This window comes from Copadichromis virginalis, linkage group LG3 (assembly GCF_057382275.1).
Source record: "Copadichromis virginalis isolate Kocher_CV1m ecotype Utaka linkage group LG3, C_Virginalis_male_GT1.1, whole genome shotgun sequence".
Taxonomy (NCBI): domain Eukaryota; kingdom Metazoa; phylum Chordata; class Actinopteri; order Cichliformes; family Cichlidae; genus Copadichromis; species Copadichromis virginalis.
Genome location: NC_140620.1, coordinates 27,053,875 through 27,069,736, shown reverse-complemented (window position 1 = coordinate 27,069,736; position 15,862 = coordinate 27,053,875). Strand labels below are relative to the sequence as shown.

Below are 15,862 nucleotides of genomic sequence, written 5' to 3'. Positions count from 1 at the left end.
TGTTTACAGCAATATTTTTTCATCGTTTTGATGGTCACTGTAGTGGCTATATTAATTTCTTAAAGTTCTCTCTTTCTCTTATATTTTATATAACCACACTACAGACGGACAAGTGCCTGTTTTTATGCGTTGTCGTTATCGTGACGGTAAAACCATCGTGTGTCCGCTTGTTTGTTTTCCACATAAACCTTTCACAATAAAGCTCAAGATCCTGTTGAGACTTTTCAAAATAAACTGAACCACGTGAAAGAGTGTGCAGAGTATTGACGGATAAGAAGCAAAAAAAGAGCTGTTGGGTGCTAAAAGATAAACCTTAAACTCAAACATTAGAACAGGCTTTTCCCCGCAGCACGCTGTGTAATAATTACTCACAAAGAAAACGGAGGCCGTTACAACTTATGTCTAAAAATGTATAGTTTCATGCATCGGTTAAAACACTCGACTCCAGGTACATGACGCCCAGCTGGAAACACTTCACGTCGAGCTGCCCGAGATTCACAGAATTTACAGAAAATGTTAAATTTTTATGATTTATATTGTTATCGGGATGATAGATGTCTTATATCGGGATATGAGAGTTTGGTCATATCACACAGCCCTAACCCTGATTGTTGTCATCTTGCTTTGACTGCAATTCTGGCAGTATTAATTAATTGCAGCAGTATTTATAAAAACACTTCTATATACACTAAAAAACTGAGCAGCTCTTGTTCTGATGGCTTACAGAGTGTCTGTTTTTTTGTTTGTTATCTGTGGTGCTCTCAAAGGAAATAAACACTCACATGTTGATTCAAGTTGTTAGAGATATGTCTCTCTGTTATGTTAATGTGTATATATATTCTTTAACATTATCTCCTCCATTCACTCCTCTTATTTAACTTGCACCACTCTCCTCTCCAGATTTGCTGAAGCCTTTGAAAGGTAACTTAATGGTGCCGTAAAGGATAAGGCACCACTGGAAACACAGCACCTCCTCTCTGTTCACACGTTTCCTCGTTCCCTTACCTTCAGATCTGCAGTTTAAAGATGGGTGTAACCAACATGTGGTGACGTGTAAGAGCTGAGAGGCTCCATTCAGAAATCAGAGCTCAGACTAGTTTCAGTTGTAAGGAAGTGAAACTCACACAGTCACTGACACTGAGAGGAGAAATGGCAGAGAAAGGAGTTCAGCTGGACCGAGAAACCTTCTCTTGTTCAATCTGTTTGGATTTACTGAAGGATCCGGTGACTACAACCTGTGGACACAGCTACTGTATGAACTGTATTAAAACCCACTTTGATGAAGAGGACAGGAAGGGAATCCACAGCTGCCCTCAGTGCAGGAAGACTTTCATACCGAGGCCTGTCCTGGAGAAAAACACCATGTTAGCAGCTTTAGTGGAGCAGCTGAAGAAGACTGGACTCCAAGCTGCTCCAGCTGATCACTGCTATGCTGGACCTGAAGATGTGGCCTGTGATGTCTGCACTGGGAGGAAGCTGAAAGCCATCAAGTCCTGTCTGGTGTGTCTGATCTCCTACTGTGAGAAACACATACAGCTTCATCTGGAGTCTCCTGCCTTTGAAAAACACAAGCTGGTGGCCCCCTCCAAGAAGCTCCAGGAGAACATCTGCTCTCGTCATGATGAGGTGATGAAGATTTTCTGTCGTACAGATCAGCAGAGTATCTGTTATCTCTGCACAATGGATGAACATAAAGGCCATGAAACAGTCCCAGCTGCAGCAGAAAGGACTGAGAAGCAGAAGGAGCTCGAGGTGAGACGACTAAACATCCAGCAGAGAATCCAGGAGCGAGAGAAAGATGTGAAGCTGCTTCAACAGGAGGTGGAGGCCATCAATGGCTCTGCTGATAAAGCAGTGGAGGACAGTGAGAAGATGTTCACTGAGCTGATCCGTCTCATCCAGAAAAGAAGCTCTGATGTGAAGCAGCAGGTCAGATCCCAGCAGGAAACTGAAGTGAGTCGAGTCAAAGAGCTTCAGGAGAAGCTGGAGCAGGAGATCGCTGAGCTGAAGAGGAAAGACGGCGAGCTGGAGCAGCTCTCACACACAGAGGATCACAACCAGTTTCTACACAACTACCCCTCACTGTCAGCACTCAGTGAGTCTACACACTCATCCAGCATCAGTATTCGTCCTCTGAGGTACTTTGAGGATGTGACAGCAGCTGTGTCAGAGACCAGAGATAGACTCAGACATAAACTACAGGACATTCTGAGAGAGGAATGGACAAACATCTCACTGACAGTCACTGAAGTGGATGTTTTACTGTCACCACCAGAGCCAAAGACCAGAGCTGGATTCTTAAAATTTTCATGTCAAATCACACTGGATCCAAAGACAGCAAACACACATCTGTTATTATCTGAGGGAAACAGAAAAGCAACTTTAATGAAAAAACAACAGTCTTATTCTGATCACCCAGACAGATTCACTGTAATGTGTCAGGTCCTGAGTAGAGAGAGTCTGACTGGACGTTGTTATTGGGAGGTGGAGTGGAGAGGAAGAGGAGTTGAAGTAGCAGTCACATACAAAAATATCAGCGGAGTAGGGAGGTCAAATGAATGTGCACTTGGTGGAAATGACAAGTCTTGGTCATTACGTTGTGAGAAAAACAGTTACACATTTTGGCACAACAATGTCCAAACTGTCCTCTCAGGTCCTCGGTCCTCCAGAGTAGGAGTGTACCTGGATCACAGAGCAGGTATTCTGTCTTTCTACAGCGTCTCTGAAACCATGACTTTCCTCCACAGAGTCCAGACCACATTCACTCAGCCGCTCTATGCTGGACTTTGGTTTTTTCACAGTATTATATTGTACTCTGGTGGAGACACCGCAGAGTTCACAAAACGGAAATAGACAAAAAAATTTCTTGGTTTGGTTTGGTTTGGATTACTTTTCAGTTTCTTTGTTCTCCAACATTGTTTCTCATAGCTCATTGTTGTTCTGTTTCTTCTCTGCACAGACGTCACTTGCCAGTCACACTTTGTGGGTGCTACATTGACATCATATTGTTTGTTGTCTAGTTAATAAATTAATTGATTTTAACCGAGAAATATCTAAATTATATTTATATTTATCTGAAATTTTGTTCAAATTAAAGGAACTGTTTTTCTCTGTTTTAAAGAAAGAAAATTCAATCAATGTTCTGACTGTGTCAAAGTTGTTTACTATGAGGAATATGTAAATAAAATAATTTTACGTTTGATTCTTCTTGTTTTATTTCCTTTGAGAGGATTGATTTGAGTACATTTTCATTCCTATGATTAATAGGAAAATGAAATGAGACAGATGCGAGTTGATATGAACCAGGTATTTGCTGTCATCTAAACATGGAAGCCTCATTTATGTGACTTAGAGGTCATGGTGAAGAGACAGTTTAAAGATAAATCATATGCATTTGTTAGGTAAAATAACAAGAAAAGCTTTTTAATTGAAAACTGATTTAGTTCAAGAAAAACAACGGTGTTTTGATAACTTAGCACTTAGTTCCTCGTAATCTCTGCGGTGCATCGAACAGCCAATGCTTTCCATGATCAGAGGTAATTGCTTTGGCTTTATTCCAGTTGACCCCAGCATGTGTCACTGGGTCTCTAAACCAGAGGTTTTGGGTTATTTGGCACCTTTTGTTTGTAATTTAGGTCTGTCAAGCTTCTGTTGTCTTTGTGTCTCCATGTTTCCTGTTTTATTTTGAAAGAGACTTTTGTTCCTAGTTCATTGTATCTAGTTTTACTTCCTCCATCCTGGAGGAAGTTTTACTTCCTCCAGCCTGTACATACTTATAGTTATAGAATATTCACAACATACTTCATACCGTGTACATTATAACATACCATAATAGACCCATTTCTGTAATATACTCACATATCTATATTATTGCTAATATATATTGTAATATATCTATATCACTAAAGCACTTCTGGATGGATGCAAACTGCATTTCGTTGCCCTGTACCTGTGCATGTGCAATGACAATAAAGTTGAATTCTAATTCTATTCTATTCTATTATATCATGTGTATCAGCTTTCATGAGTTATTTACAAGATTCTGACCACTTATAAAATGTGTTCAGTGTGCTGCCCATTGTGTTGGATTGTCAATGCAACCCTCTTCTCCCACTCTTCACACACTGATAGCAACACTAGAGATGGACTGATCCGATATTACGTATCGGTATCGGTCCGATACTGACCTAAATGACTGGATCGGATATCGGAGAAAAATAAAAAATGTAATCCGATCCATTAAATATCACGAAAGCACCTCACAAAACTTGCAACACGCCGTAACTCACCTCAGAACGTTAGCATGTCGGAGCAGTATGCATCACGTGATAGAGCGGCGGTGGCATGCGGGACCTGTGGTCTGGATAGCATTTGGAGCTTCGCTAGCAACCTGGCATTTCATCTCCGACAAAGTTATCCCCAAGAGAAGTAAAGCAAGTGTGTAAGTCCATCTCTGAATGTTTGTAAAGCATTCCTGCGTTAAGCTTAACGAGCGACTGCCTCTCGCTCTCAGGCTGCTACTTCAATCGTGAAACTGCTTAAATGATCAGCTGATCGGCTTTTCTGTCGCGAGTCCGTCTTTGTTTTTGGCCCACTTTGCACCAGAAAGAGGAAACCAGCGGCTGAACAACAGCAGCACGTTTAAGCTTGATAAGCTGTTGTTAGAATTTATTTAATATTACTTTCTACACCAGGATCTTTTTCTACGTAGCTGACGCTGGTAACTGTGCAGGGGCGGATCTAGCAAAGTTTAGCCAGGGGGGCCGATAGGGCATTAACTGGGAAAAGGGGGCACAAAGACATACTTTTCTTTCTTATTCTCATTTAAAATGTCTAGCTTTTAATAAATAATTATCTGACACACAAAGTTTTAATCTGATGTAAAAGGAATAGAAGTCAATTACTGTATATAGTGACTATTAAGTCTAATATATATACCCTAGTAAGCTATAGTACTTTTTCCTTTGGGAAGGTACCATCTGTGCAGTCTGCAATTTTGTTGAAGAAAGATGTTGAATCTATTTAATATTTCTTGAAAAATAATTGATTTCTGTGCATTTTTTTTCACACTGCATCAAATTAAGGTTGATTACGTCGATTAAGCATCATGAGGTGGAGCGTGAGGGGGGGTTCCCTATTTTTTATTTATTTATTTTTGTTGTTGCTGGGAGTTGGAACCCTATTAGTTAGGTTGCTTAATATTTACGCTAAGTACTCTTTAAAATACCAGAATAGGGAGGATGGTGTAGGTTTAAGTTTATTAGATTGATCAGTATTGCTGAACTATGAAATATTTTTTTTTGCATACAGGTATAACAGAATAGCTTTAGTGTAGTTGTTGTTTTAAACTTGAGTATGAACTTGCAGACTTGCAAAATGCAGCAAGATATATTAAAAAACAGTTTTGTTGATTAAAAAACACTATATCGGATTCATATTGGTATCGGCAGACATCCAAATTTATGATATCGGTATCGGTATCGGACATAAAAAAGTGGTATCGTGCCATCTCTAAGCAACACCGCAGGAGAAATGCCTGCACAGGCATCCAGTATCCGTAGTTTCATTCAAGCGTTTCATTCAAAATAGTCAACAGGGTCGCAAGAAGCGTGTGGAAAAACCAAGGCGCAAAATAACTGCCCATGAACTGAGAAAAGTCAAGCGTGCAGCTGCCAAGATGCCACTTGCCACCAGTTTGGCCATATTTCAGAGCTGCAACATCACTGGAGTGCCCAAAAGCACAAGGTGTGCAATACTCAGAGACATGGCCAAGGTAAGAAAGGCTGAAAGACGACCACCACTGAACAAGACACACAAGCTGAAACGTCAAGACTGGGCCAAGAAATATCTCAAGACTGGTTTTTCTAAGGTTTTATGGACTGATGAAATGAGAGTGAGTCTTGATGGGCCAGATGGATGGGCCCGTGGCTGGATTGGTAAAGGGCAGAGAGCTCCAGTCCGACTCAGACGCCAGCAAGGTGGAGGTGGAGTACTGGTTTGGGCTGGTATCATCAAAGATGAGCTTGTGGGGCCTTTTCGGGTTGAGGATGGAGTCAAGCTCAACTCCCAGTCCTACTGCCAGTTTCTGGAAGACACCTTCTTCAAGCAGTGGTACAGGAAGAAGTCTGCATCCTTCAAGAAAAACATGATTTTCATGCAGGACAATGCTCCATCACACGCGTCCAAGTACTCCACAGCGAGGCTGGCAAGAAAGGGTATAAAAGAAGAAAAACTAATGACATGGCCTCCTTGTTCACCTGATCTGAACCCCATTGAGAACCTGTGGTCAATCATCAAATGTGAGATTTACAAGGAGGGAAAACAGTACACCTCTCTGAACAGTGTCTGGGAGGCTGTGGTTGCTGCTGCACGCAATGTTGATGGTGAACAGATCAAAACACTGACAGAATCCATGGATGGCAGGCTTTTGAGTGTCCTTGCAAAGAAAGGTGGCTATATTGGTCGCTGATTTGTTTTTCTTTTACTTTTGAATGTCAGAAATGTATATTTGTGAATGTGGAGATGTTATATTGGTTTCACTGGTAAAAATAAATAATTGAAATGGGTATATATTTGTTTTTTGTTACGTTGCTTAATAATTGTGCACAGTAATAGTCACCTGCACACATAGATATCCCCCTAAAATAGCTAAAACTACAAACTAAAAACTACTTCCAAAAACATTCAGCTTTGATATTATTGAGTTTTTTGGGTTCATTGAGAACATGGTTGTTGTTCAATAATAAAATTATTCCTCAAAAATACAACTTGCCTAATAATTCTGCACTCCCTGTAGGGGCAGTCCCCTTAAGGGAACGTCTTTATAATGAACAAACTGAGAAAGTACTCCTCAGATCCACTTAGTGCTTGCCGTGAATGTCGACCTCTGGGTTGGCCCCAATCCACTTTCCAGGAAACTGTTCATCTAGGAATGCTCGGACCTGGCACCCATAATGTGGTGGTGCACCATCTTGCTGGAAAAACTCAGGGAACGTGCCAGCTTCAGTGCATAAAGAGGGAAACACATCATCATGTAGCAATTTCAAATATCCAGTGGCCTTGGGGTTTCTATTGATGAAGAAAGGACCCACTATCGTTGTACCCCATATACCACACCAAACCATCACTTTTGTTGTTCCAACAGTCTTGGAGGGATCCATCCAATGTGGGTTAGTGTCAGACCAATAGCGGTGGTTTTGTTTGTTAACTTCACCACTCACATAAAAGTTTGCCTCATCAATGAAAAAAAAAGATCTTCTGCGTGAACTGAGGGTCCTGTTCCAATTTTTGTTTTGTGCATTCTGCAAATTCTGTGCGCTGATCTGGGTCATCCTCATTGAGATGCTGCAGTAGCTGGAGTTTGTAAGGGTGCCATTTGTGAGTAGCTAATATCCGCCGAAGGGATGTTCGACTAATGCCACTCTCCAGTGACATGCGGCGAGTGCTACGCTGTGGGCTCTTGCTGAATGAAGCTAGGACAGCCACTGATGTTTCTTCATTAGTGACAGTTTTCTTGCGTCCGCATTTTGGCAAATCCAACACTGAACCAGTTTCACGAAACTTGGCAAGCAGTTGGAGCATGGGAGATTGGGTGGTCTCGTATGGTGTCTTGCATTGAAATCTGCTGCAACGACCCGGTTACTGCATTCACCAGATATCAACACAATTTCGATCCGCTCCTCAAGTGTTAACCTCTTCGACATGTCAATGGCTGTGAACCAAGAGAAACTTGTAAATAACTCATGAAAGAATAAAGTTACGTTGAAACCAAGCACACCGTTGTTTTTCTTGTGACGTTACTAATAAGTTTGATGTGTCACATGGCCCTCTTCCTATTGAAAAAGCAAAAGTTGTATCCAAGATGGCCGACTTCTAAATGGCCACCATGGTCACCACCCATCTTGAGGAGTTTGCCCCCTCACATATACTAATGTGAGGGGGCATTAGTATGTGTTGCCGTGGCTGCATGTAGCAGGATCTCCCAATGCGCACTGGTAATAAAGCTTTGATAAAAGGATACTACAGCCTCATCTGACTCTTCTTCTCCAGCTGTGATATTAAAGGATCGGTGAGGTCAAGAAAGTTACCTTGACAGTCCCCACAGCTTCCCCAGAGGCTGAAATGGCCTGTTAGCCTGGGAGCTCAGCCTGGCCGTCTCAGCTTCCCATCTCCCCTGAGAGCTCAGGCAAATCAACCCAGCGAACTCCATCTTCTGCTAAAAGCTTTTGCGAGCTCATTCAGCCAGCTGTGGACTTCATTTTGCTAAGATTTTCACAATTCCAATTCCATTTTCAATTCTGTTTAACAATTCGATTCTTTATCGATTCTTTTTAAAAAAGAAGAACACTAAGGTCGATTAGCTTAGAACTTTGTTTTATATCTTCTCTTTGAACAAGATAGAAATTTAGTAACATGGCCTTACAAACCCAACAGTGAGATCTTAAGAGATCCAGCCTACGGCTCTTCAATGGGGTGTCACAGGGTCCCTGGGGAAAAAAATTGTAAATGTAAAATAATAAAATAAATATTCTTCAGTAGCAATAACAAAGTATAACATAAATTATTCTGTAGCAATTACACAAGAATATCCAGTAATGTCCCTGCCTACAATTAAACACATTCACTTACCGAAAATTTGAGGGCATCTGCTGTGGCAAATGGGTGCAAACCTTTTACCACAAACTTAGTCTCTGCTCGGTGACATTCGTCTATCCTGGCCTGAAAGGAGACGCTACCGGTAGACTGCAGCGAGAACTGCCAGCATCTGAGCCAGACTCTGTCTGTCTCTCTCATCATGATCACCTAAATGCACAGTAATGGCAGGTTTTGTAATAAGGCAGATCGCGCTAACATAATATGCACTGTTAGTTGATTATTTACCTGCTGCATTAACGGGAGAGGACGTGCAAACGTTACCGCTGCTGCTGGGTTGAGATTCACGAGTCCGGAGCGGAATTAAAAACACGACATTCATTTAAGGTTATCGCGTGTTTTGTGAGCAAATGCTTTTGCATATTCGTAGTGTTTCCTCCCTTAAATGAAATATCTACATTGCAAGTATTGCAAGTTGCCCTGTTGTCAGTCATCCGTTCTCGTAAAGTATGACCAAACTTTTGAGTGTTTGAGCCGCCATGTTTCCTGCCAGGTAAATGACGCTCCGCAACGTGGTGATGTCATTCGGGGCGACTGGAATCGATAAGGGAATCGTTTGCAAAAATGGCAAACAATTCCAAGGAATTGAAACAGTGGGAACCGGTTCTCAACAAGAACCGGTTTTCGATACCCATCCCTATCCGGACCTGCTCTTGCCTGGACTTATGTGCTGTTGACCTCTGGGTTGGCCCCGTGAACTGCCCTTTTATGGACTATTGTGCCGTCAACCTTCAGGTAGGCCTCCTGATTTGCTTTGTTTTGCACTCCTGTGTCGTCAACCTCTGAGTCGTCCCCCTGAGCTCTTCTGTTTTGGACTGTTTTTGTTCGAGCCCTTCTTCCTGGACTCCCCACCACCAGCCAGGGTTGGGTTGGTATTGGTGTTTCAGTTATTGTAATTATGTTCCTTGATTATTGTTCTAGTTTTGCTTCCCCTCGTCTCATTATGTCTGATTAGTCCCAGCTGTGTTTCCTCCTGTTCCTCATCCTCTCGTTATCCTGCCTGTGTATTATAGTCCTCAGTCTTCACCTGGCTGTTGTCGCATCGTATCCTCTCAATGCTGTGTGTTTCCTCCATGCTCCGAGTAGTTTTGTAGTTCTCTGTCCAAGTTTAGTTCCCTAGTTTTTGTTTCTAGTTGCTTGTTTCTGTTTAAGTTTTTATTGAGGAGTTTTTTTTCCATCAAATAAAGCTGCCATTTCAAGTTTACTTCCCTGAGTGTGTTGCAAACATAACAAGCCTGAGTTAGAAAAGAAAGTTGCTAACCGCCGTCTGGGGTCAGACTGATGCTTTTGGTTTTGTTAAGCCAGCTAACTCAAAGAAAGCATGGCTGTGCTGAACCTCCGTCATAACGCAGACCACCGACCCTGGTATTGCTGAACTTTTACTGAATACTTTAGTTGGAGTTGGTTGGTGTTGATACCAGGTGTTAGGTCAGAAGTTTTCACGTTTCATCACAGGTATTGCTAAAGTTTCATCGGTTTTACTTTGAGGAAATATGTTGCTGTATCTGGAGTCTGTAATTAAGATGAAAGTCTATTTGTGGATGTTGCTGTAATTTGAGCTGCCATTAGATTCAGTTGTTATCTTAATTGCAGACAGTGCCGACTTTTACAGAAACTACAACAGAGGACACAACAAAGTTTAAATTGATAGTAACCTGATAAATTAAATGTTATAATTGCTGCCAAAGTCCAAACTGCACCTTTTTATCTGCAGTCTATATTAAACAGAGTCTGACAGCAATTCTTTGTTTGAGACACTCAAAGGTGCTAAGAGGAAAAATGGAGCAGAAAGGAGTTCAGCTGAATTTAGAGACATTCTTTTGTTCAATCTGTGCGGCTTACCAAAGTTGTACTAAAACATATTTTTTAACAGATTTCTGCACACCAAAATCGGTTCGAGGTCAGTAAGCACAACCAGAATTCATACATAAGGCACACTCTTGATTTTTGAGAAAATTAAAGGATTTTAAGTGTGCCTTATAGTGTGGAAAATAAGTTATACAGAAGAAAAGAATATATTGCGATATATATCGTTACCGCACATGCTTCAAATTATATCGCGATATGAATTTTAGGCTATATCGCCCAGCCCTACTATTTACCTGTTTCCGCTTTAAAAATTTACCTCATTTCTTCTTTAAACTTAGTCCTGGTTTCTTCGCCCCCTTTAACGGGTAGCGCATATCCGGCCTGAACACTGTGTTTGGGCAATTTACATAACATAAAAATCCTGCAACAATTCCTAAAGTCCCTCTCATTACTTTTATGCTCCCATTATAACCTGTGTCTAACAAGATTTTGATCTTCTTTGCAATGTAAACAACTAGGTGTCTTTGTGCTCTGTTCTTCTTTTTGGGCTCCCTTTTCTCTGGTTGGTTCCGTTTGGTCTGGGGCTTCCAGGATTCTCGCCACCCCTGTGGTCGCTGTGGTCCTGAAATCTTCTTCTGTAAAGGATAGAAAACAAAATGCCTCTCTCTGCTCCACCTCACTAATCTACTGTGTTCATCTAATGTTCCCTTAATTATTCAAAGTTGGTTCAAAATATCATGTTCTGGGCCCTAGCCTTTATATTAACTTTACTTAATCTTTATTTACTTAATCTCAATGCTCTTTATGTGTGTGCGCAATACTTTTAATTTTATTAAACACACCCAGGGTAAGATATACACCATCACCATATCAGCCTAAAAACAGACAGAGACGTTCCTCTTTCTATTACATTCTTACGGTGGCCCTGAGAGGCCAAATGGACTGCAACTTCAGAAAACACTTGCAAAAAGAAAAATGCTGCAAAAAGAAAAACACCTGCAAAAAGAAAAACACTTGCAAAAAGAAAAATGCTACAAAAAGAAAAATGCTGCAAAAAGAAAAACACCTGCAAAAACAAAAATGCTGCAAAAAGAAAAACGCTGCAAAAGCACACAAGACACAACGGAAATGTTTCTGGGGAGACAATAACCCGACGGACCAGTTGCACGAACCAAAACAAAACATGCTAACAAGTGCACTGGGACTGGGAGACGCTTCAAAGAAGTGGAAGCGGGGCGGCCAAAGAGTAAACTTTCAAAAGTAAGTACTGAATATTATGTCACTTATTTATGTGCAAATGTTTAATAATGAGGAACATTAAAACATTACTGTTGGCCACATGCCGGCAAAGTTATGTGACATTAGCGATGTTTGTACTTTCAGCGTTAACTTTGTTTTAAAGCCTTTACTGTATACGCGGTTCGATAGTCGACCTTAATCTTACAGAGAATCTGATGATTTTGTGGATAATTAAAGTCAGTCATATATCCACAAACACAACAAGCTGAAAGTCAGTGATGCTGCTCGGTTTGCAGTCCTGAATATCACGGCACAAGCAGGATCCACTGCACTGTTAATGTTAGCTATGTTATATTGCTGCCTCTGTTCGGTGGTGTCGAGCCAAACGGACTTTAACGTGTGTTTGAACGAGCTGACGGTTCACTCGTTAAGCTGAAAGAAAGATGCTTTAATCACAGCAGTCACACATGTGTCCACTGTACCATCTGGGAACTCTTCTTGTTTAACACTCGTAATAACACAAACACTAAATCCTCCTTCTCTTGTGCTGTTTTGTAGCAGTGTATACACCTGAGACTGTCACCTGTCTGTCTGTCCTGCACTCGCTCTCTGTTTCTTTCTCTCTGATTGTGTAATAAAAGTATGAACATGTGTTTATAAGTTACACTTGTGTTTGAATCCTGCAGCTTATCACACATTTGATTTCCATGTGTGACAACTGCAAGTGTCCAGAGTGAGGACAGACTGAGGGACCCACTGCTGCACATCATCTGTGAGGCTTTGCACCCCTGATGATCCACCAGGACAAACTCAACAGTGTGTGAGGAAGAGGAGGAGGAAGAGCCAGCAGCAGCTGACAGATGGAGAGAAGAGACAGACTGTTCCCTGTTTGTGAAGGACTGCTAGAAAAGTTTAGAATAGCTAATTGTCTGTCCTGAATCAGTCTTATTAGGTAATGTTCAAATAATTTTATCATTCCAGTGTTTTCAGTGTGGGAGAAAGTACTCAGGGCCTTCAAGTTACACACTATGAAAGGCAGAAACAAGTTTAATATTCAGAAACCTAAAGTCTGTATCAGCAGCAGAATGGAACTAAAAATAAATGTTTGTTTCAGTTCTATGAAGCTTTGAGTATTTTGGATTAGTAGCACTGCTGTGTTTGTTGCATCATATTGCTGTAATTGTTTATATGCTTTATATATTCTGAGGTAAGTTGATCTATAGTGTTACATCATATTCTATAAGGATGTTATGTGTTTGTATACTTTCTGCCCAGTTTGACCCATTTAGCAGAAGTCAGCCTGTTTAAGGCTCTGATATCTATTCTGTGTGACTTAAAGCAGTTATGACATGGTCTGATTTTCTCACCCAATAAACGCATATTTAATATATCAATCTACTCTTCAATTTTATCTGAAACAGTTATCACAGCTTGTACATTTTCTTTTTACACATATATGTAAGCATTGAGCCAAATTTAGCCGTACATTCTTCCATACATGGCAATTTGTTTCACCTTCCAGATGATTCCTGGGGACTTACAATTTCTTGACTCTTCTTCTGTCACTTGTTACTAGGCAAGCTCAACTGCAGTCATAAGCTAAATGAATTCCAGGCCCTCGGCCTGGCCTATGTTTAAATCATTTGTGTTTGTAAGCGTGTATGCAGTTTAACCTTCTATTGCTCCAAGTCACTTAGACAATAGATCGTCGGAACATTGCGCCAGATGAAGCTTAAGACCGTGAATAGACTGAGCATTAACTCTTTCATGAGCACAATCGCAATGTGTATAAAAATCATTTCTATGTCTATAATCTTCAATGTTATTCATTTGGGTAAGCGACACTTTTAACACCCTCTTAAGAAGCTCTCTTCTTCTCTCATCTGATCATGACCCTCCTGTGCTCAACTTACTTCCTCTTTTTAGTCACACATACATTTACAAGCTCTGCCACCTTTGCCCTATATGGTTGTCTCAGTCTCCAGATGTGTCCTGTCGACCTATTCAGAGCAGGCCTATTTTCACACCTTCTGCATTACTTCTTGCTAAGCAAAGACAAAGCAAACCGTTTTTCACCTCTACCCCAGAAACCAATCTACATCATGTCTGCATCTGTAAGCCTGCATTATAACTGCTTATTCTAGAAATCAAAAAGAAATCAAACATTTTACTCCTAAAATCTTCCCTCCTTTCACCAAAGCATATGTTTTATTCAAGCTGTCCCACAGTTTCCCTTTAAGTTTGGTATACAGCTTCTTATGAACACCGGCATTTTATCTTCTAAACAGGATTCAGTTTATTTTAATCCTTTAACTTAAACATGAAAATAACAACTTCTGCCTCAGTTTTACCATATCTAAATTATCAAACACCCCAAAAGTCATAAAATGATCCTAAAACCCATTTCAAATTAAACCTTAAATCCCCCCTTTTGACACATCTTTTTTTTTTTTTTTTTTTTTTTTTTTGCCTGTCCCGTTTGGCTCTTTTGCCATCAGAATTGTTGTCTAAAGGCAAAGAAAGATGCCCAACGGATTTACTTTACCAAATTGACCATCCCAGCCTTGCCGTAATGGTCCATTTGATTCACCTTTTATTGTTTGTTTTATTTTCATTTACTGAATATGGGACAGACTTGACTGGGGGAAAGAAGGGGAGAAAGAAAGAGGGAAAGAGAAACAGCTGAGAAGAGGGACGGGGGAGAAGGGCAAAAAACAAAAACCAACAGAACGGGCAGAGAAAAAAAAAAATGAAAAAAAAATGCATATATCGATCACCTGGATCACCTGCTGAGAAAGAAAAAAGAAAACAAGCAGAAGAGAACAAGAGTCATAGAATAAACAACATCACAATGATATATGGGAATATGACGGTAAATACTAAATATTAAACATTATTGTGCAGCACATAAGATCAACAGAACACAGTGTGCTTTGAGGTAGGAGCCAAAAAGGGTGTAGTTTGTGGGTGTGATCACCCGTGTGTACACCTGTGAGCATGGACGCGCTTGTTTTTTTAAAAGGTTCCTTCATGTAATGATCTGCTAGAGGGTGTGGGGGGGCCACAGCCCCGTCCTCCAGGGCATGAAGCAGGTATGGAGGAGATCAAAACTCCAGACATCCAGAGGCCCCCAGAACACAAGAGACCAAGGAAGACAAACAGAGGGGCAGCTGCGCCACTGTCCCAGAAAGAGCTGAGGAGAGTCCCAGATGAGGGCTCACTCAGCAGCCGCGGAGCAGAAGCCAGGGGGAGTTGCAGTGACGCGCCCGTGAGCTCCGCCGGCAGCTAGCTGTGCCTGAGTGACCGAGCCCCAGGCCGAGAGGCCGGGGGCACCCCACCTCCGAAGTGGCCCGAGCGAGCCCCAGGCTCCAGGCCCCGATAAGCGGCCGCCAAGGAGTGAGCCGGTGTGTACCTGGACGCCCATCCCCGGACACAAAGAACCACCAACGCACCGATGTCTGAGGGAGTCCGCCACCGGCAGGGGAAGTGGTGGTGGGGGGAGATAGGCCTCCAAACCTTGGAGGGCCTGAGATGACCCTAGAGAGGTGGCGTCTGATACCCAACCTGACATATAGACACAGACATACAGGCACACACAGATACAAACATCCATTCCCACCCTCATGCTCTCATATGCACTTACTCCACACTCAACCAACGTGGAGACAGACATAAAGAGACGCTGTACACACGATCACACTCCCCAAGCGTACTCTACGAAACCGGGTCTAGGTACCCTTGCCCCTGGAGGGGGGAACTGCATCCAGACCCAGGTGGTGTTACCCTTTTCCCTGCGGTGGGGGGAGGCAGACCGCCCCGACTCCGCAGCAGCAGGGAGGCCCCACCCTCCAGACCGCAGTCGGACGGCCAACTCCTCCTCCTAGCCCCCCCGCTCCAGCAGGCCGCAGAGAATGGGGGTGAGAGAAGACTCCAAACCCCCCTCCACCCGCTCATTGTAATGTTGATGCATGTGTGTTCTAAGGTGCATTTAAAACCCAGGAGGGCATGGAGCTACCTGCCAGAGAGCAGCAGGTAAGCGCATGGTCCCTCCTGCTGGCCCTCAATGTCTACGTGTATTTACAATTGAGAGGTGGGCAACGACGCCAGGGGTGGGGTGTACACCCTGATGGTAATTTGGAGTCTGTGTATCGTGCCCACCCCC

At 42.1% G+C, this 15,862-nt stretch overlaps 1 protein-coding gene across 1 annotated transcript; it reads left to right on the top strand.

Moving 5' to 3' along the window:
* Positions 1-1,102: 1,102 nt before the first annotated feature.
* On the top strand, positions 1,103-3,180 carry LOC146713759 (tripartite motif-containing protein 16-like). Its single transcript, XM_085450090.1, has one exon. It carries the CDS (start codon positions 1,150-1,152, stop codon positions 2,851-2,853), a length of 1,704 nt encoding a protein of 567 aa, XP_085306216.1. The 5' UTR covers positions 1,103-1,149; the 3' UTR covers positions 2,854-3,180.
* The last annotated feature ends 12,682 nt before the right edge of the window (positions 3,181-15,862 follow it).